The sequence below is a fragment of the Aspergillus viridinutans genome (genome assembly GCF_018404265.1).
Source record: "Aspergillus viridinutans IFM 47045 DNA, scaffold_13, whole genome shotgun sequence".
Classification (NCBI taxonomy): domain Eukaryota; kingdom Fungi; phylum Ascomycota; class Eurotiomycetes; order Eurotiales; family Aspergillaceae; genus Aspergillus; species Aspergillus viridinutans.
The window spans coordinates 649234-670654 of record NW_025091229.1 but is presented as its reverse complement, the minus strand read 5'-3'; the positions used below and the strand labels follow the sequence as shown (position 1 = coordinate 670654).

The 21421-nt window shown below is 50.8% G+C and overlaps 5 protein-coding genes across 5 annotated transcripts; 3 read left to right on the top strand and 2 right to left on the bottom strand.

The window, feature by feature from the left end:
• Nucleotides 1–84: 84 nt before the first annotated feature.
• Aspvir_002999 (uncharacterized protein) lies at nucleotides 85–1245 on the bottom strand (the record flags this gene model as incomplete). The annotated part of the gene is made up of 3 exons (XM_043274588.1): nucleotides 85–873; nucleotides 936–1006; nucleotides 1059–1245. 3 exons carry the CDS (start codon nucleotides 1243–1245, stop codon nucleotides 85–87), a joined length of 1047 nt encoding a protein of 348 aa, XP_043130523.1.
• A 2667-nt stretch (nucleotides 1246–3912) lies between these two features.
• Aspvir_002998 (aldehyde dehydrogenase) lies at nucleotides 3913–5577 on the top strand (the record flags this gene model as incomplete). Its single annotated transcript, XM_043274587.1, has 4 exons — nucleotides 3913–4391; nucleotides 4462–4870; nucleotides 4936–5381; nucleotides 5433–5577. The coding sequence occupies 4 exons, from the start codon at nucleotides 3913–3915 to the stop codon at nucleotides 5575–5577; spliced, it is 1479 nt and encodes a 492-aa protein (XP_043130522.1).
• Nucleotides 5578–7358: 1781 nt separating this feature from the next.
• Nucleotides 7359–9511, top strand: osm1 (putative fumarate reductase Osm1; the record flags this gene model as incomplete). The annotated part of the gene is made up of 5 exons (XM_043274586.1): nucleotides 7359–7398; nucleotides 7471–7539; nucleotides 7604–7841; nucleotides 7915–9359; nucleotides 9414–9511. The coding sequence occupies 5 exons, from the start codon at nucleotides 7359–7361 to the stop codon at nucleotides 9509–9511; spliced, it is 1890 nt and encodes a 629-aa protein (XP_043130521.1).
• Nucleotides 9512–9928: 417 nt separating this feature from the next.
• Nucleotides 9929–11032, bottom strand: Aspvir_002996 (uncharacterized protein; the record flags this gene model as incomplete). Its single annotated transcript, XM_043274585.1, has 1 exon — nucleotides 9929–11032. One exon carries the CDS (start codon nucleotides 11030–11032, stop codon nucleotides 9929–9931), a length of 1104 nt encoding a protein of 367 aa, XP_043130520.1.
• A 1381-nt stretch (nucleotides 11033–12413) lies between these two features.
• Aspvir_002995 (transcriptional regulatory protein sin3) lies at nucleotides 12414–21390 on the top strand (the record flags this gene model as incomplete). Its single annotated transcript, XM_043274584.1, has 15 exons — nucleotides 12414–12457; nucleotides 12659–12699; nucleotides 12806–12903; nucleotides 12960–13608; nucleotides 13673–14232; nucleotides 14310–14329; nucleotides 15766–15852; nucleotides 15923–15990; nucleotides 16067–16725; nucleotides 16957–17057; nucleotides 17104–17800; nucleotides 17868–18353; nucleotides 18544–19404; nucleotides 19462–20700; nucleotides 20761–21390. 15 exons carry the CDS (start codon nucleotides 12414–12416, stop codon nucleotides 21388–21390), a joined length of 6240 nt encoding a protein of 2079 aa, XP_043130519.1.
• Nucleotides 21391–21421: the final 31 nt, after the last annotated feature.

Genomic DNA, 21421 nt, shown 5'->3' with positions numbered 1-21421 from the left:
AGAACTTGGTCCGCGAATGTCTTTCGGAAGGAGCCAATCACTCTCCTTTATTGCGTATATGTCGGCGTAAGCAATCACAAGTTCTCAAGTTTGTGACCTGAGAGACGCAGCGTCCTGACTGATCTTGATGTCTGTTCGAACTGCAATGTCCTTAGGGCTGAGGTAATCGTCCGGCGAGACCTCGGTATCGCTAGTGGCTCGGGAAATGAGACCCTCCTCCATCTTAAAGTAGGCGGACGCAGGGGACTTCGGGCTGGACAGAGTGGCGAGGTGAGAGCCAGTGTAGTCAGTTTTGATGTAGTAAGGAGCCGTAGACTTGCGGCTACCGGACAGCTTGAGTTTCGGAAAGAGCCCGCGGATGATGGGGAGGCAAGAGCAGATAAGGCCGATGGACGGCTCGATATGCGTCCAAAGCGTGGCCTGGTAGACGGTAAAGGTCGTATCGGATGTTTCGATCCAGAAGAGCACGACGATCCGGTAGATACTAGCGAAGCAGACAAAGGCACCTAGGGCGAATACGCCGTTCAAGGCGAGCTTGTCCTGCCATGCTCTTTGTAGGCCCCAGATCATGGGAATGGGCAGGGCCAATATGACGAAATCCATGACGACGTTGAAGGCCTGGTTGACGATGAAGAACTTGTTCCCGTCAAAACAGTGACCGTCGATGCTTTTGTCCCAGTACGCTCTGAGAGGACGGCACTGTAGGGCACAAGCAAGGAAAATACCTGCTCCCCAGCTGGCGATGAGGACATTGAGAGCGAATGTCACTAGTTGGAAACTTTTTGTGTTGAATAGCCGACGATAGAAGCAGATGATGGAGATCTTGATAGCAGGACATAGTATGAAGTAGGTGAACTGATTCGACAAGAAGATCTAACCGGTAAGACTTAGCAAGACAGCTGGAAGGAGGTGACAAAGTAAAATGTGTTACTGACCTTGCCGAAGTTCATCATCGTTTCCATGTCCAAATCTGCTTGATGTTGCCCATTTCCTCCAATGGCAACCCCTGTCACATGCGGTCAGCACTGGTTTGAAGCGCTGGGCGAGATGGGACTTACAGAGAACCAATTCAATCTCCATGGCAATCAACATAACAATAGACAAGAAGCATAAGTAATCATCTACTCCAAGTTTGACTCTCCGTTTGATTCTCGCAAAGACACGGAGGATGACGGCGAGTACCGAAAGGCCGACTAACACCGACACAATGGCAATCATACTCTTCCCTCTAGAAGTGATCGCCATTTTGGGTTGACTATGGTAACCGGTAAGGAATGATAATTTCAGTAGGGTCAAGATCGATCTGGGATCTGTGATTTCAAGGAATGGACGACCGTAGTCAGGGCAGATTGAAGTCGCGTTATGTAAACATGCAAGACTATCAAGCAAGGTACACTATCAAAAAGGAACGACGAAGAAGAGGAAGTTCAATGACACGATGTATAACTCCAGGACAGACAGCAGCCGTATATCGCTGTGTAGAGACTGGCTGGAGGAAGACGGGAATCTTGGGAAGAAAAAGGAGCAAAGGTGACCGGGGAGAAGACAATGCACCATGTTTTATGTAGTCTATCGCATATCGACACTGGCAGTATCACTGGATAAGTGAATGGGGCAGAGGTTGTGCAGATGGGTCTTCAGTGACCAACAAGATACTGCAGCATCATCTCTTTCCTGATCCGTGCGACTGTTAAGTGATTTGCAAGGACGATCCACTAGCCATGGACGAGCACAAAAAGCAAAAGTGGTCCAATATCCTGTAGCAAACCAAGTACATGCGCCAGTCTAAGGCAATGAAATCACCAGACAAGAGCAGATTTCAACTCTCCCTGGTGCATGCATGCATGGTTGTGACTGGCCTCGACGGGAACTCAGCAGCGGGATGAGCAAGGCGCGACAGGATCAAATTTCTCGGGAACGGGCGAATTATTGATTTGACACGCAATTTGAACCGTTCCTCTAGGAACCAGGCACCCTCGTGGCAGTGGAAAATATTGGCTCCACCGCTGCATGGGGTAGGAAGATCAACAAGCGAGTAGAAAATCCATCCAGGATTCAGGACACCCCTCCGGCAGTCCGAATGTAACCCTATTAGTGTGTAGATATGCTTCTTATTTTCGAACAACACGATCCTCATGGGAAAGGTGGACCCTGTTGTCGAGCTGAGGAAATGAAATGCCGAAAGAGCCATGTTCATGGCGCCGGGATCCATAAAACTGGCATGCATGTCAGACTCTATCTCTTCCCACAGAATTGCCATTGCTCGACATCAGAATGATGCTGGACAGCAGGAGATTGCACAGTCATCTCAGGGACGCTTCTGGCTAGGTCAGTCCGATCATTGATTCCGACATCACACCACATCACGCCCCGAGATGTGATTTTACCACATGGGATGATAATGGTGCTGCTGCTTTGGGAGGAAGGCCGTCGTCCTTCCTAAAACGGTGTCATTTGCTCCTGTCCGGGGGATAAAACTCAGATCGGTTGGCCCTGAGGCAAATTGATCCCATACATGAAGCTGATGATCTGCAATCTGTGAGGGGAGAAAAAGAAAAGAGAATCAATAGTCGCTTTATGATGTTATCCACTGATCTGTTCAAGAACTTATCAAATAACAAGGTCGTAGTCAGGCACATCTGATAGATACAAGACAATCATCTCTTCATCTGGAAAAAGCGTCTTCGACTTCAACCTTGCGAGTCAGCGACCGCTGACATCGATTGTCCTCTCTGCCCCACCATCACGAAATGATGCGATATTCATGATTGGATGGTATTTCCATGTTGTTTCCATTCTCGGCTCTCATCACGAATTCACGATCCATGAGGGCGGAGTGGGCTTCCACTCTTTTCTGAATGCCTCAAGTGCTCAGCTCCACTAAGCGGGACGTCTATTGAACCTTGGCGCTATTCACGGTTCTCATTCGCTTGGGGGCGCTGCAGCTCCACGTTTGAGAACAAGATCGCTCCCTCCATGGCAGTCGGCGAACGAACGTACGCCATCACCCCATTCGGTGTGGGTAATGGGGTCCAACTACCGAGGTTTAGCAGCCCGTCATTTGCTCATAACCATGGATTGTCCGGCAAGATCGACGCCCCCGATACTCTAGAAGGTTAATTGAGAGTTAATCGGGTCGAAGGATGAAGAGAAAGAGAAGCCCGGATGGGGCTGATGCTTGGTTGATAGATTTACACCGAGTCTCTAAAACATATCCCTCCTCAAGATTCAATAGTCCGGGAGATCTATTCTATCGGCCATTGGAAGAATGTCTTGCCATCTGCGAGACACCAAGACTGTTCCTGATCAGCGCTGGGCTCGGACTATCGCCAATTTTCTGGCGACTGTTAAAACGTCCATGTGGGAGACAGGGGAAAAAGCAACACATGTTTACCTCAGCTTTTTTCCTTTTGGAATGATATGCAGACGCAGATATGATTATTGAAGACCATTCCTTATTGCCATTTTATCTACAGAGTATCTACAATAGAACATGGCTTCACTTTTAATTAATAATGATATCGTAAAAAGGGAACTGCACAGTCTGCACTGTTTTGCCTATTGTCAAATTGAGTTGCATCAGGTGGAGTATTGAGATCTACAGTGAGTTTATGTTCGACATTATTTTGTGAACAAAAGAGGAAGACATTCAAGAGCAATGAATAATAGCCGAGTTGGAGCACCTTTTAGCATAAGGTACACCCTCAGAATATAATAATATTATTGGTTTAGTTCTGTGCTACTTTCTTCGATAGGTATCCAGTGCCTTCCCCTCACTCGGCCTGTCTCGTACAGTAGCACTCATTCAATTATATCCCAAGTCGAGAAAGTTATGTTCATCGTCGTCAATCGCCCTATCAACCCAGGAACAGTTCTCTTCACTAGGATCTGAGGATCTTACTATCCCAGAAAATGGCCTCGAACGATGAAAGCAGCGCACCTGCCCCTCCCTCCGTGATTCCACTGATTATCAACGGCAAGGAGGAAGTCACCTCTACAACCTTTGACGTGATCAGCCCCTACACCAACAAACCCTGCTGGGCTACAGCCAGTGCTACTCCCCAAGACGCCCTGCGCGCGGTCGAGGCCGCCGAGGCCGCTTTCCCAGCATGGTCGCAGACCAAACCGACCGTTCGCAGAGACATCCTGCTCAAGGCAGCCGACATACTGGAGAGTCGCCTGGTCCAGAATGCCGAGTATATGCGCACCGAGATGGGTGCTGATGTCGGCGCATCGCAGTTCTTCGTCGTCCCGCTGGGTATTCGCATGCTGAGGGAAATTGCTGGGCGCATCACTTCGATTTGCGGGAGTGTGCCGGTTGTTGAGGAGGAGGGTCAAAGTGCAATCATTTATAAGGAGCCTATGGGGGTGATTCTGGGAATTGTTCCATGGTAGGTTGGCATACAGTACCATTAGGCCTTGATAGTCTGTGATGGCTATATTATAAGCCTGCGCTAACAGTCTTCCATGGCAAAGGAACGCTCCGTATGTATTCGGCATTCGGTCCGCGGCTTGCGCACTCGCAGCCGGTAACACCACCGTTCTGAAATCGTCTGAACTCTCCCCGTGTTCATACTGGGCAATCGCACGTGCGTTTGCAGATGCCGGCCTACCTGCGGGCTGCTTCAACCTCATATCATGCCGTCCTCAAGACGCCCCCGAAGTTGTCAATGCTATGATCGAGCACCCGGCGGTGCGAAAGATCAATTTCACCGGTAGCACGGCTGTGGGGCGCAAGATTGCTCGCGCATGTGGCCAGAACCTGAAACCCTGTTTGATGGAACTGGGAGGAAAGAATAGCGCTATTGTCTGCGAAGATGCGAACATTGAAACCGCTGTCAAGGCGGTTCTGGCGGGCGCGTTCTTGAACGTATGAACCTTCACGACTACCTCATACATACGCTTTGCACTCATAAGCTAACTCCTGTGGCTTAGTCTGGCCAAATTTGCATGTCCACTGACAGAATCCTCATTCACTCGTCCATTGCGCCGGCGTTCATGGATGCGTTGAAGAAAGCCCTCGGATCGAACCTCGACCCTTCCGCCCCGCCTCCGACATTGGTCAACGTCGCCTCCAAGACGCGTGTGGAGGGCATAATCGACAGAGCTCTCGAATCAGGCGCTCACCTCATCAACGGGTCAGTTGACGAGACAGTGGGAGAATCGGGTGTGCGCATGGCACCGGTACTTCTTGGAGGCGTGAAGGAAGACATGGAGGTATGGCAGGAAGAAGCCTTTGCCTCGCTGGCAGCATGCATGGTGGTCAACAGCGACGAGGAAGCGATTCGCATCGCCAACAGCAGTGGCTATGGATTGTCCGCGGCCGTTTTCACCGAAGATCTGAGGAAGGGGTTGGCGATCGCCAAGAAGATACAATCTGGGTCAGTACTTTGGTACCATGTCAGTCCCTCTACAATACTGATAGATTGCAGTGCCGTACACATCAACAGTATGACTATTCATGACGAACCTGTCCTGCCACACGGTGGTGTGAAGAACAGTGGATGGGGCCGATTCAACGCTGCTCAGGGGCTGGAAGAGTTTCTTGTCACCAAGAGCGTGACATGGATGGATTGATGAGATCTAGTTTGCATTTTGACTATTTTAAGGTATCATAAATGATGTACGGTCACTACGTTATACCTCACCGAACAGCAACAACGATCTCCAACTAGAATGTTCTGGCTGCATATCCGTTCCAGAATATCGGCCGACTCGATCTTTGATATCCGAGCAAGCTGTCGCAAGGCATTATACCCGGCCAAAGTTTCCCGAGACCGTCCTTCCCTTCCACAATCCCAACCAACTTGAGTGGCTCCGGAGAAGTAACACCGAGAGCGTATCAACAAGTACCCTTGTCGACAAATCATATATCACAAAATCGCATCAATGCTGATGCTTATCCAGATAGATAGACGATATACAGAGTAAGAAGCTGCTAAAGCATCCAAGTACCCAGTCCTATGTCTTGTTCTCATAAATCTTGGATTCAGTAGATCGGCTGTTGGATACCCAAAACAGTAACTTCAATAGGCGACATGATTATGTCAGGAATTCTGGCCGCTGGACAGTATGAGGTCATTGCTTGCCTCAAAAGGGATAATGGTTGCCGAGCGAATACACGTGACCAATTGCCGATGCGTACTGTCAGTACCCTGGATTGGGGGGTTGTCTGTTTGAGCGTGGAAGCGTTGAGCTCAATATCGTGGGGCCATGATTATTTTCTACTGCGCAAGATAAGGTTGACGGGATGGTAGATAAATGGATATGAATGTAGTTGAATGGAGCTGGGCTTAATGCGCTTATCATACGGTCATGCCATACTGGAGAGGTGCTTTCTCGGTCCGAGGTACGACAATGTGAGCTTTGCTCTGCCGTCATTTGGCTGATGCTGCATCTTGCACAGTTTAAGTAGCGGACATAATGGTCTGACAATCTTCAAGGATATGACATGATGAGTGTAGCAGTAGTAGAATAATTCCGGCAAAAAGCAAGGTCGTAATATACTTTGTGCTGAATCTCTTCAGCTCAGATACTGTTCCTCATACACCTCTCTGTCCGTTGGTAGAATAAGTCCAGGTATTGCACCTGACCATTTACATAGCTCGAATTATCAAGCATTCTATCAGACTAAAATTCTTAGCAGTTACTTTAAACGTGTCGTCTCCGTCTACGAATGGAAAAAGCGAAGACAAAACGACAGCTGACTTGGGTTCTTGAAGAGCATGTGAAAATCCCTTGGGGTAGGCTGATGCGGAGAAACAGCACCTGGTCCTGGTGACTGTGGGTGACGATTACATGGCATTTTCCCCTACCCAAGGCCAATAATAATAAGGAGGCATAGTCTACTTTGTAGAGTAGCTGATATTTTCTCGCATGTGATGGACATTGACAGGGATGAGGAGGACTATCTGTTTGAGTGTGAATCCAGTTCTTATGTACCTATGTTTCGTGTTGTATCCAGATTCCCTCAGCTGTTCATGATAGAGATGTCAATTCAACAGATATCCACTACTTCCAATACAAATGGACAAACCAGAATGATCGTAATTGACCATTACTCTTGAAGAGACCCATTCTCATATCCATCACGACCAAACTACCAAGCGTCCTCGGTCGGATTCCAAGAGTGCTGGCCCACTGCTGTATCCGCAGTTACCATACAGTCTGTGCCTCGGCCGAATAACAGCCAATGTGCTGTCGGCTTCTGAACCCCGGATCCTGCCCACTTCCCATCCAGAGCCTTTCTCCCCTTCATGCTTTAAATCCTCTTTCCCCATCTTCTGATTTCCCCTTTCCCCATCCTTAACCTTCTCGCTGTTGTTTTTATTCCCTACATTTTTCTCATATACACAAAGATGGCCACTTCTCCCCGAGTCATCGTCGTTGGTGGTGGATGTGAGTGATAGCTTTCCCCGCATTATTCGATTTGGCCCGGGCTTTCTGGCTGACCATTGTCTCGTCTCTCAGTGTCCGGTCTGAGTGCCGCCCACACCGTCTACCTGAACGGAGGCAATGTCCTCGTTCTTGACAAGCAGGGTAAGTGTTCCTTGGAATTCATCTTCAAGAGCGCAAATTCGTTACGAGAGGCTAATTCAATCAGCCTTCTTCGGTGGCAACTCCACCAAGGCTACTTCCGGTATCAACGGTGCCCTCACCCGTACGCAAGTCGAGCTGGGGATTCAGGACAGCGTCAAGACTTTCTACGAAGATACCCTTAAATCTGCCCGGGACAAGGCTCGTCCTGAGCTGATTAAGGTCCTTACATACAAGTCCGCTGCTGCGGTTGAATGGCTGCAGGATGTTTTCAACCTCGACCTCACTCTTGTTTCTCGTCTTGGGTGAGTGAAATCATTGCCTTGCGTTTGCCATCTTTGCAATTCTTTATTTGTTCGGTTGCTAATGCCCGTGAAGTGGTCATTCCCAGCCCCGTACACACCGTGGCCACGATGCCAAATTTCCTGGTATGGCCATTACATACGCTCTCATGCAGCGGTTAGAAGAGCTCAGCGAGAAGGAGCCTGAGCGAGTACAAATCGTCAAGAAGGCTCGTGTCACCTCCGTCAACAAGTCTGGAGACACAGTCACCGGTGTCACCTACGAGCTGAACGGCCAGACCAAGACCGCAGACGGAGTCGTCATCTTGGCTACTGGTGGTTACGCTGCCGACTTTGGCGACGGCTCTCTCCTGAAACAACACCGTCCCGACACCTTCGGCCTGTCCAGCACCAACGGCACTCATGCCACAGGTGATGGTCAGAAGATGCTGATGGCTATCGGCGCCAACGGTATTGACATGGACAAGGTTCAGGTGCACCCTACCGGTCTGGTTGACCCGAAGGATCCCACCGCCAAGTTCAAGTTCCTTGCTGCTGAGGCCCTCCGTGGTGAGGGTGGTCTCCTGCTCAACTCGGACGGACAGCGCTTCTCTGACGAGCTGGGCCACCGTGACTACGTCTCGGGCCAGATGTGGAAGGAGAAGGAGAAGGGCAAGTGGCCCATCCGCCTGATCCTCAACAGCAAGGCCTCTAATGTTTTGGACTTCCACACCCGTCACTACTCCGGCCGTGGTCTGATGAAGAAAATGACCGGCAAGGAGTTGGCCAAGGAGATCGGCTGTGGCGAGGCTGCTCTCAAGAAGACTTTCGATGAGTACAACCTCATCGCTGAGGGCAAGAAGAAGGACCCCTGGGGCAAGCGCTTCTTCCACAACCTGCCCTTTGACATCAACGATGAATTCCATGTTGCCCTCATGGAGCCTGTCTTGCACTTCACCATGGGTGGTATCGAGATCAACGAGCACGCTCAGGTCCTCAACTCCGAGAAGAAGCCTTTCGATGGTCTCTACGCTTGCGGTGAGCTTGCGGGTGGTGTCCACGGTGCCAACCGTCTTGGTGGTTCTTCTCTGCTGGGCTGCGTTGTGTACGGTCGTGTTGCTGGTGACAGTGCCAGCGAATACCTGTTCAAGAAGCTGACTTCCGGCTCCACCACCGCCCAACAGCGTCTGGGCCAAATTTCTTTGCACATCGATCCTTCCACCCCCGGCAAGATCTCCGTCGAGTGGAACGGCAGCGGCGCTGGCGGTGCTCAGTTGCCTGCTGCCCCTGAGACTGTCCAGACTGGCGGTCAGGGCGCCCCCGCCCCCGCCGCCGCTGCCGAGGCCTCGAAGCCCAACGACATCTCCAACTTCAAGATTCCGGAGAAGGAGTACACCATGGAGGAGGTTGCCAAGCACAACAAGAAGGATGACCTCTGGATCGTTGTTAAGGGTGTTGTCTTAGACGTGACCAACTGGCTTGATGAGCACCCCGGCGGTGCCAATGCCCTCTACAACTTCATGGGCCGTGATGCTACGGAAGGTATGTCATCTCCGCCCTCTAACCATCAGGTACCAATGCTAACAATTCTCCCAGAATTTGCTATGCTTCACGACGACGAAGTCATCCCCAAGTACGCTGCCCAGATCGTCATCGGTCGGGTCAAGGGCCAGACTCCCAGCCTGGAGTTCTAAGTGTGTGCGATATAGAGGTGGATATGAGACATATATTTGAGTATAGGGAAAGACAAAAACCCATGCTGCGACCGTTCTGGGCTTCTGATACATACCCCTTTTGATTTGATTTGACGTCCTGTTACGTGGTACTATATTTTTTTTTTTTTTTTGTGATGAGATGCAGGGATGATATCACCTGATGCTTATATGATTAGCTTATTAGTCTGTAAGATACAATTCGCATATCTTCAAGATTCATTTCCAGCTGTACATCTCTAAGAGCTCTCTTTACGCTTGGTGAAAATTATTCCGCCAACTAGACAGCGTGAGTATTGTTACATCAGTTATCGGTAAATATTGTACAACGAAGATCCAAGCCTAATATCAAGGCAAACGTTCCCCCTGAACAAGGTAAGACTCCGTCTGACGTATATATCAGGTTTGCATATGCCTCAAAATCATCTTTAACCGTCTAACAGCGGGCCCGTCCCCTACGGGAGCGCCCTGCTCCTTATCCGCCTCCATTTCCTTGGCCGCCGCCTCCAGTGTCGGCCGCAGGTATCCCCAGACTTCATCATGGTATCGCTCCTCGACAGCAATCCACTCCGCCGCACCCGGTAGACCCATCAGAACGGCATCCCGCAGCGCCGTGGCGTCCGTACCCTGCGCAGCTGGGACGCTATTGAGGACTGACTCGATGTCCGGGACGAGACTGAAGGATGTGAGTCTGTGTGTCTGCAAGAACGGTTCCGTAGCCGGCGTCAACGTCGAGGTCTCGAGCGCGGCGTGGCGGCGGAAGGACTCGATCATTTTGATCTCTGATGGTGTCAGTTGCGGCGGGAGGAGCTCAGTCTCGATGGGTTCGAAGGGCTCTCCGGCGGTGGAGGGGAACTCGGGGTCGAAGGACACATCTGAGAGGAGGGACACGACGGCTTCGCCGTCGGATGGGAGAGTGGTAGCGGTCGTGGGCAGGGCGTTTTGCCAGGCGGTGTTCAGGCTCGAGGATGCGGACAAGGGCTCGATATTTGAGAAGGGAGAGGGTGTTTTGCTTGCTTTGCCTTTGCCTTTTCCTGTGTCTGCTTCTGTTTCTGTCGAGGGTAAGAAGTCGATGTTGCTGTGTACTTGGCTTTCGTCGTATGTGCGCTGAAATTCATCCTCGGTTAGGGGTGGGAGCTCGAATGCACCCTGTTGACCTGTCGACGATGACCGAAATGACGCCGCAGGGTGATTGGCCGAAGCTCGATTCGACGAAGTAGGAGTCGCGTTCTCTCTGTACTGTTCTGCTGCTGCTAGGGCAGAGGACGATGCCGAGGACGACGGTCTGGCTTTGCTGCCGCTGCCCAGCACATGCGCTGCATCTGCGGATGAGCCGGTTGCGTTAAAAGCACTCCTTGCCAGACCCGCTGCGGAATTCTGGATGCGATTAGCGAGAGACGGAGTGTTTTGATTCTCTGCGTCGCTCTTGCGAGAGTCGCCCTGTTTTCTGGGGTCGTTGGGGGATTTCTCGCCAGTGCCCCGCTTCGCGCTGTTGTCTGACATGGTCAATGGCGGGGATTATCTGTGCGACAACCCGTGCACATTCAAGGGGTTGCTGGCGGACGCACGACGGAAATTAAATCCTAGTTAAAGTGAAATCAGTTGAGCAAAGGATATCAGCAGATGATTGTCAAGCAGAAGAGTAACAGTGATGACGATCGATCGCCTATGCTTCTCGGCTTAATGGAGTCGGAATGTACAGGAAGGCATGTGACGAGCCTCAGGCCATCATTTCATGACGACTGGAAGGTTAGCAGTTTCGAAGTCAGTAATGAATATACGACAATGACATCTTCAAAGATGAGTTTGTGACAGTCGTCTTTAAATGGTCTAAATAGGCTGAGATTCATCAAAATAGCCAAATGGGATCATCGCATTGCCATGTGGGCTGGACCACAGGGTTTATGACATTAGGAAGAAACAGACAAGCTCTTTTTAGAACTGCAGGAATGAAAGCTGTTCCTGAAAAATAAAATCAGAAATGGTGCTAGGTTGAATGACTGCGATCTTGAGCTGTCGAATCCAGCCATGGTAGAAAGATACAGAGTTACAACGACCAAGTGGTTGATGTCAGCGTAGTTGGGCGTCTCTGCGGTGCTGTAGTCTAAGGTAGTCTTAGTAGTACTAGCAGTTTGCCCGCGTCTCCACCGCTGCCTCACCTCAACACCTTGACTAAGGTACTGGTACTGTCGTGTCTCTCTCTTCTCTCTCTCTCTGTCGGAACTGACCTAATCGTTCTACCTAACCTAACCTATCTCTTCCCCTCCCACTCACCGGCTCTCTTGCTTCCCAAGCTTCTCCAACAGACTCTCTCGTCTGTTGTTGCTTGGCTATTTTCGATATCCTCTCCTCTTCAGCTCGTCCTCAGAAAATCAATTAAAACAGGACAGAAAAGGGCTGACTGCATCTAATACACCGAATTTTTTACTCCACTCACCCCTCTTCTTGACCTCAATCAGCCCAGGCTGTCAATCATTTGTCGTCTTCAGCCTGCAAAAAGTCACCTACTTACGAACAAGGGTCTCTCTGCCTTACTAAATCCTGTCTGACGTCGCAATCCTCCCGCACTTTCCTCCCCTCGCCCTTCTATATCTACTGATAGAACCAGTCTTAACCCGTCTCGCTCCTCATTGATTTCCCCACTCGAGGCTCGCTTCTCCATCGGACCTGGTCGTCATAGCCGCTATCATTCCTGGCCGAAACAACAAGAGCAAAATAGAACCAAGAAAAAAAATATCAACCTCCTTTCCTGGACCACAACGTCGGATCCCATCTGTCCCGTTCGCATCAAGAATTGTTATCAAGATCCTGAGCCCAGGATTATAGATCTCTTCTACCTCGGATTCGTTAAACTACCCTAGTCAAGGGTGGTATCTGAAGGAAAATGGTAGACCGGGAGCCAGGTTCACCTACCTGGAAGTTCACACAGTGAGTCCCTAGCGCATAGATCTTTCGTCATAGCGGGCTCCATGGTCTAAGCTGCGTCAATCATTGATTGCTTCCTTCATGTCCAATGGTGCTCAAGAATGGGTATCTGGACGGGAAGGATGGGTTCTACCGATGTCCTGGCGTTGCACCTACGCTCATGCGTTCGTTTCGCAGACTAAGCCACTGACTATTTTGAAATAGATGCTTTGGTGACAAAGGCGATGTGGAAGATATCACAGAAGGTATGATGAGAATCTTATGTCGTGCACTCGATTACCACAGGTACTCGATCGCGACGACGGTTTGAACCGCAATGAAATGAACAACCGAATCCTAACAATGTCACAGCGGATATCATCTCGACTGTCGAGTTCGACCACACCGGTAACTATCTGGCCACAGGAGACAAGGGTGGGAGAGTAGTACTGTTTGAGCGGAACGAGACGGTAGCGACGACCCTTTCTTACCACAGCGATGCACAAGGTTCTAATGAGTCAACCAGAAAAAAACCTGCGAGTATAAGTTTCACACCGAATTTCAGTCGCACGAGCCGGAATTCGATTACCTAAAATCACTAGAGATCGAAGAGAAGATCAACAAGATAAAGTGGTGTAGACGACAAAACGCTTCCCATTTCCTCCTTTCGACGAATGACAAAACAATAAAACTGTGGAAGGTGTTTGACAAGTCGCTGAAGGTGGTGGCGGAGAACAACTTATCGAACGAGCTTACACCCGCGGGTGCTGTTGGTGGTGGAGGGGCGCCGCGCGCGCCCCGTTTATCCTTCAAGGATGCATCAGCTCTGAAGCTTCCACGGATGACACATCATGATACGGTCGTTGCAGCTGTCCCTCGGAGGACATATGCAAATGCACACGCATATCACATCAACAGCATCTCTGTGAACAGTGATGGGGAGACTTTCATCAGCAGCGACGATCTTCGAATCAACCTGTGGAACCTTAATATTCAAGACCAGAGCTTTAACATTGTCGATATCAAACCTGCAAACATGGAAGAGCTGACGGAGGTCATCACAGCTGCTGAGTTCCATCCCACTAGCTGCAATTGGTTCATGTACGCCAGCTCGAAAGGCACAATCAAGCTTGCCGACATGCGGCAGCGAGCGTTGTGCGATGAACATTCAAAGCGTATGTGGTCCACGCTCACTATGAAATCCAGGAAACCCTTGACTGACCCTACTTTCCATGACAGTCTTTGAACAAGAGGAAGATGCCTCGTCTCGCTCCTTTTTCTCTGAAATCATCTCATCTATCTCGGACGTCCGTTTCTCGCACGACGGCCGATACATTGTGTCAAGAGACTACCTCACAGTCAAGATCTGGGATGTCAACATGGAGAGGCAACCGGTGAAGACCATTCCGATCCACGAGCATCTACGGCCACGATTGTGTGACACGTACGAGAACGACAGCATCTTTGATAAGTTTGAGGTGGTCTTCTCGGGTGATGCGGAGAACGTTATGACTGGAAGTTATAACAACAACTTTATGATCTACCCCACGGACCCTAGCAAGGAAACGGAGATCGTACTGCAAGCAGACAAGTCCGCCTTCAAGGCCAAGAAGGTCGGTGTCCCGACACCTATGAATAAAAACGGCAAGAAGAATGGGTCCAGGGCCGGTAGTCCTGCTGGTCCTGGCAGTCGGATGAAGAAGGAGACCGATGCGGATCAGATCGATTTCAACAAGAAGATTCTTCACATGAGCTGGCATCCTTATGAGGATAGCATTGCCATTGCTGCTACAAATAACGTGAGTATCCTTGCTCTACTTTTCCCTCCTGAGTCGTTCTGGTAAAATTTGCAAGGGAGCTAATACTGTCGGAACAGCTGTTTGTCTTCTCCGCCTTGTAAGACTATTGACCGTATAGGTTTACATCACAATTGGATGGTCGGGTCAGAAAATGAGACTTTGAGGCAATCCATTTGAGCAAAGTATAGTGCAGAAGAAAAGAGGTTACTAGCAGCATCCGCAGTTCCACAATCCAAGTTGCCAGTTCCAAATTCAGAATCTTTTTCCTAGCTTTCGGTTGGAGTGGTGTGTGGTCTCTCTCTTTGGATGATTGATGCTTGCGGGCGTTTTGGTGCGAGGTTTAATAGAGAAAGAAGACGAGAAGCAGTCGGTGGTGACCGTTTCCCTTTTCTCCCCATAACACAACCTCTGCTCATTGCGTCCTTTCCGCCCTTTGCGTGTCTTCCTGGGCGAGGAGGAATATATGCGTTACACTTGGTGTATTGCTGATCTACAGCTCAAATATGCTGGCTGCGTCACGAGTGACAATATCACCATTCAGTCGGAATGCGAGTACACACTTCTATCTAGTGTAATAGATGGATCATGGAGATATTTTGGTCTTTACTTAATGAAATCTTGCCCTAGAAGCACTTCGTTTTGTAATACTTTGTCGGTCGGTCTTTCAGGGATTACAATCACCATCTTCCCATATATATCGGCAGCGGTCCTTGTCTGTCCTAAGTTAAAAACTATCATGGATATACAGGCATAGTTATCCCAAGTTCGAAAAGCAATGTTATAAAGTCAACGGAGACAAGAACCTTATTTCAAGGACTGCAGCTCTCTACGGCGTAGTAGTCTATGTCTAGTTTTGTAGAGTGTCTTTAGAGTGCTCACCGAATCCTTCCTGTCAATGACGTCGAAAGCCCTTGAGTGACACTTTTAGCGCCAAGAGGGCAGAAAAAGCCCACAGAGAAAGATGAAAGTTTGTCAAACAGTCAAACACAAAGAGAAAAAAGGGTAAAGGTCAGCAGAGGGCAGAATAATCCACCAATCAGCCAATCAGACTGTGATCGCAAAGCTCGGAAAAGCGTTGTCCCGGGCCATGTACTATGGACGAAAGTGGTTAGCGTCCTGAAAGCCTCCGCCTTGTCTCTTGGAGACCAGCCGTGGTCCGTCGCGCGCAAACCATCATCCCCAACTGATCTACTGCTTGTGTTGGCTGAGGCTGTCTTTTGGTCTTCTAACTCGTTGCCCTTGCTTTTTTGCTCATACTTCTACTTCTCCTCTGATCTGAGTCTTTTTACCTCTGTGTTAGTCTTGTCTTGTGGTAATCCAAGCTTTGCAGCACAGTGATGGCTTTGTGAAATGACCAGGAGCAAGAACACTCGAGAGTGCAAAAAAGAAGAACCGATCTAGAGCTTTGGCTAAAGTCTCTCTACCGTTTTCTTGCCCTCTTCAACATTAGAACCTCACACTCCTCCTGTAATTCGGAGCAGGACTCTGTTGTTTGCATCTTGTTCATGCAGAGATCATGAACTCTTCTGGCAGTGATAACTGGCATCCTGCCGGTGGCCCTCCTTCGCACCCTGGGATGGACCAGATGAGCCAACAACCTCGCCCTTTGGGTTCTTTCAGGTATTTTCCTCTACCAAGCATTTATGATTCGCATGAGATCTTGTCGCTGACTCTTCTTTTGAACTTACAGCCAGAACCCCCCGTCTCAGCAGGGCCCATCTTCGCAACCTGCCGGCCCAGTCCTTCCGCCTCCTGCTGGTTAGAACACGCCTTCACTGCTATTTTGTGCTTGAATCGAGAGCTTGGATTGTTAGCTGACGATTTGCTGCTCCAGGTCCTTATCATCCCGCGAACCAGAACCCCGGTCATTCCCTCCCCGGACTAGCGGAATTGAGTCAGGGTCACGGTGGCCCTCATCAACCCGCATATGGCCAACACCCTGGAGCTCCGTCGCACGCCACAGGGCACTCGTTACCGGGTATCGGTCAGACAATGCAACACCCTTCTCCACAGTCCCTCAACCGAGAGCGCGAGCGAGATTCAAGAGAACGGGAGTTGATCGAAAGACAGCGACAACAGGAGGAAATGGTCCATAGAGAACGTGAACAGCGTGAGCGCGAACGCGAGCAGCTGGAACGCCAGCAACTCGAGCGTCAACGTGAGCAACAGCATCACCCTGTGCAGAGTCATACCGGGTCGATTCCCCTGCATCAACCAGTGGCGTCGAAAGTGCCAAATTCCATTCACGGGCCTAATGGGCTCTTGTCTAATCTGGGTTCAAATCCACCAAACGGCCCTCAAGGCGCTATGCAACCATCTGGGGCCCCTGGTGGTCTCTACGGCTCTCAGATGCAGCATGGAGAGGGCACTCCAAGGGCGTATATGCAGCACCCGGCCGGCCCACCTGGACAAAGCATGATGTTCAACGGCTCGGGTGGCCCAATTCCTGGAAACGTTGCAGCTCTCGCGCAGGGACAGCAACCTATCCTCAATGTGAGTACCCTTTTTTCTTTACTTTTATCTGATTATTTTCCCTCTTCGCTCCTCGGGTATTCGGGATTGGGACAGAGGAAATCATGCTTTAAGTCTCGCACATCTGGTACCTCGATGGAGTCTCGGCATGCGCAGTTACCTGTAAACAGTCCGGGGATAACTACTGCAAGCACCGTCTTCTCACCTCAATTGCATCTCGTCCGGAGCTCTTCATACTGACTAGCTCATCAGGATGCGCTTAGCTATTTGGACCAGGTCAAGGTTCGTTTTGTGGACCAGCCTGACGTCTACAATCGCTTCCTGGACATAATGAAAGATTTCAAGAGCCAAGCGTAAGGGTTCTGTTCCATTCGAATGTTCTTCGCTGACCCAAGCCAGGATTGATACACCGGGAGTCATTCAGCGCGTCTCCACCCTTTTCAACGGGCATCCCGCTTTGATCCAGGGATTCAACACGTTTCTGCCGCCAGGTTACCGCATTGAGTGTGGAACAGAGGACAATCCAGATGCGATCCGTGTGACCACCCCCTCAGGCACGAATACTTTGAATATGCCCCGACCTCGTCCCTCAATGGACCCTGCGGGAGACATGGGACCCGCTGGTGGCATGGGCTCGCATGGACGTACTGACTACTACGATCAAGCGCGACCTGGTTGGCAACAGCAGCCCCAGGGTCAACAACAAGGAAATCTTCCAGCTTCCTACTCCCCTGGATCTCGTATGATCGGCCCTGGCATGTTCGGGCAAGGCGCACAAGGTCAACCTCAAGATCATCACTTTGACTACCCGACCCAACAAGAGCAGCAAGCTGCAGCGGGTGCTGCAGCAATGGCCCACCAGCAAGACCAACGTGGTGTCTCACAACTTCAGGGTGCCGCGGCCGCATCCGCTGCGATGGGACGACATGGAATGATGCAGGTGTCTCCTGCTTCTGCACAAGCCTCTAGTTTGTCCCAGCCCATGAACAGTTTGGCTGGCGTTGGTTCAGGCATGTTGCAGGGCACGCAGGCAGACTTGAACAAGCGCGGACCAGTGGAGTTTAACCATGCAATCAGCTATGTGAACAAGATCAAGGTTAGTTGTTCCTTTTACGTGGTGTCAAATGGCAAAAGAACTCTCACTAAAGCAATCCCTTTGGTAGAATCGCTTCGCCAGTGCACCTGAGATCTACAAGCAGTTTCTTGAAATCCTGCAGACATATCAACGAGAATCAAAGCCAATTCAGGATGTTTACGCTCAGGTAACCCAGTTGTTCAATACTGCACCAGATTTGCTGGAGGACTTCAAACAGTTTCTCCCCGAATCTGCAGCACACGCCAAGCAGCAAGCAGCTGCTCGTCAAGCTGAAGAGGCGATCCCCATCAGCAATGTGCGAGGAGAACCCGGCTATCCAAGCGCGGGCAGCCTACCGTCACAGACACCTGGTCGGGATATGAAAATGCCGCCCTTGGGCCAGTTTAATGTCAAGGACTCTGCCAAGGAAGGGAAGAAACGCAGGGGTGGTCCTAGCGCTCCTTCGACGATGACCTCTTCGATTTCTGGACCCTCCGCGGGTGCTGAGGCCGCTAGGGTGGCTGATGCCCAGGCGGGCCGCCCTGCAGCCCTACAGACTGGCAACGCCAACAAGGTGAGCGAAATCTAATTCCGCGCCATTCACACGCCTGATCTCTTCTGCATTCACGACCCATACTTGACTCCCCTCTGGTCCTTTACATTACGTCGTCGCTGCTTTGAATATCGTTTGCACGTTGCGTCCCCTTTCTCTCGGCTTTTCCCTCTGTTACATTTCTGAATGTGACAACTCACAAAATATGCAGAGAGCGAAAGTGCACCATACCAAACCAACCCAAGCAGAGATCCCTGCTGTTTCGCCGACGCTCATACCCGCTCTTCCTGAGCCCATCCAGCCCAGCCAGACGATGACGCCCAGCCAAGAAGAGTTTGCCTTCTTCGATCGAGTCAAAAAGTACATTGGAAACAAGTCGATGTTCAACGAGTTCCTCAAATTGTGTAACTTATACTCTACCGACCTCATTGACAGGAATGTCCTGATCAAGAAAGCCGCTGGGTATATTGGCTCGAATCCGGAGCTTATGGCCTGGTTTAAGCGTTTCATGCATATCGATGAACCTGAAGACAAGGTCATTGAGACGAAGCCCAAACAGGAGTCTGGTGTTGTGAACCTGTCGCACTGCCGTTCCCTTGGACCCAGCTACCGTCTCCTTCCGAAGCGTGAGCGCCAGAAACCCTGCAGTGGCCGCGACCAATTGTGCTACAGTGTTCTGAATGATGAATGGGCGTCTCATCCCACTTGGGAGTCTGAAGACTCTGGCTTCGTGGCCCACCGCAAGAATCAGTTTGAAGATGCCTTGCACCGTATTGAAGAGGACCGACATGACTATGACCACCATATCGAGGCCTGTACTCGCACAATTCAGCTCATTGAACCGATTGTTCAACAATTCCTGGTGATGACCGAGGCGGAACGAGCGGCCTTTAAACTTCCGCCAGGTCTTGGCGGCCAGAGTGAAGCTATTTACCAGCGAGTGATCAAGAAAGTATACGACCGACAGCGCGGAGGGCGAATCATCCGTGAAATGTTCGACAGACCGTGCCACGTCCTTCCGATTGTGCTCTTCCGCTTGAAGCAGAAATGCGAAGAGTGGAAAGCCAGTCAGGTAAGTTATTCGGATAACCTACGCTGAGAGATAACCCACTAACATTTTTTGGCGCAGCGTGAGTGGGATAAAGTCTGGCGGGAGCAAACGCAAAAGGCGTACTGGCGCAGTTTGGATCATCAAGCAATTGCCAGCAAAGCGACCGACAAGAAGCTATTTGTGGCAAAGCATATCCAGAATGAGATTCAGAGCAAATTTGAGGACGCCAGGGGGTTACGCAAGAGCGGATTCCAGATTCCCAGACATCAATTCGAATTTGCCTTTGATGACCCGGCTGTCATTATCGACGCCACTCAGTTGCTATTACTTTTCATTGACCGGAACTCTGCTGGATTCGGAGCCGATCCCTCCAAGGTCATGGCGTTCATCAAAGACTTTGTGCCGATCTTCTATGGCATGGATCGTGATACTTTCCACATGTACATGAACGAGATGTCGAGTGACACTCCATCCGGGGAAGACGGTGACGACGAGAGCTTGGCCGCTGAAGACGTCTTGACTTGGCGCAATCGGAAAGGCGTGAATGGAAAGAAGATGGATCTCCTCCGCGATGTGCTCGAGCGGCGCAGTGAAAAGGCCAATCGGTCGGACAAGGACCGCAGTACTCCCGCCAGCCGTGATGGCACCCCAGATGCTGTTCTGGTCCCATCAACTCCCGTCCCCGAGCCTGCTGAGGCGTTTGACGTTGCGGAGCTGAAGTGGATGGAACATCCTGGGCAAGGGAACTTCAATTTGCAGCGAGAATACGCGCTGAATGAATCCTACGTCAAGAAGGTTCATCATTTGTATGCCAATTTGAACATCTACTGCTTCTTCCGCACTTTCGAGATTCTCTATTCGCGACTCTTGCGGATCAAGATGCACGAGAAAGACGCTCACGAGCATGTGCGCCGGGCGCTGATCCCCAAACCCGCCCGTGACCTCGGTCTCATGGACAAGCTTCCAACCGACTTCTTCTACGATTGCGACCCAAAGGCCAATCTGTACCAACAGATTGTCCGCATGTGCGAGGAGGTCATCAAGGGCGACATGGATGCCTCGCACTTGGAGGAGACACTCCGCCGCTACTACTTGCGAAGCGGGTACCAGCTATACAACCTGGAAAAGATGTTTGCCGGAATCGCCAAGTTTGCTGGCTCCATCTTCAATGGCGACTCCAAGGATCGCAGTGCCGATATCATCAATCTCTTCTTCAAGGAGCGCGATCGGGAGGAGACGACACATAACCAAGAAATCCAGTACCGCAAGCAGGTTGAGAGGCTCGTCAAGGACGGCGATATCTATCGTATTACCTATGTAAGTGCTCCCTCTGTTGGTCCGTCATTGCAGGTCCAAAGCTGACTGAACGTTTTATAGAACCCTCAAACCAAGAAGACCACCGTGCAACTGCTCACCCCCGAGGACGCAACCTTGGAGAACGAAGAGCTGAGCCGGGAAGCGCGCTGGTCGTACTACGTCTCCGCCTACACGATGCGTGACCCTACGGAAGGTGTTCCATTTTCGCAGATGCGCATGCCCTTCCTGAAGCGGAACCTGCCGCCCAAGCTTGAGCAAGAAGAGGAGTATAATCGCTACTATCGGCCGCTGGTCCATCAGGATGGTCTTATCATCCGGATTTGTGCCAACAGCTATCATATTCTGTACGAACCTGGGAGCTGCGATTGGTGGTGGCGTCCCAAGGCACTCTCAGAAGAGTCGCCTGAAGACATCGCCAAGGAGGAGGCCGCTGTCAAGGAGAGACGGCGCGATCGGTTTATGGAAAAGTTTGTCAACAACCCCAGCTGGGCGCAGGGGCTCAGCAAGGACCAAGTCGACGAGTCCAACCAACGATTCCGCTCGTGGATTAAGGGCCCTGAACCTGAGAAGGAGAAGGAGAAGGCCCCGCCGGGCGCGACGGAAGAGGCCGGCTCCGAGAAGAAGGGTGACAAGGAAGATGCCGAGATGCCTGACGCAGAATCCACGGCACCCGAGTCCAAGGAGCAATGACCCAATGAGCGCGGAAGGCAGATTCAGGCTG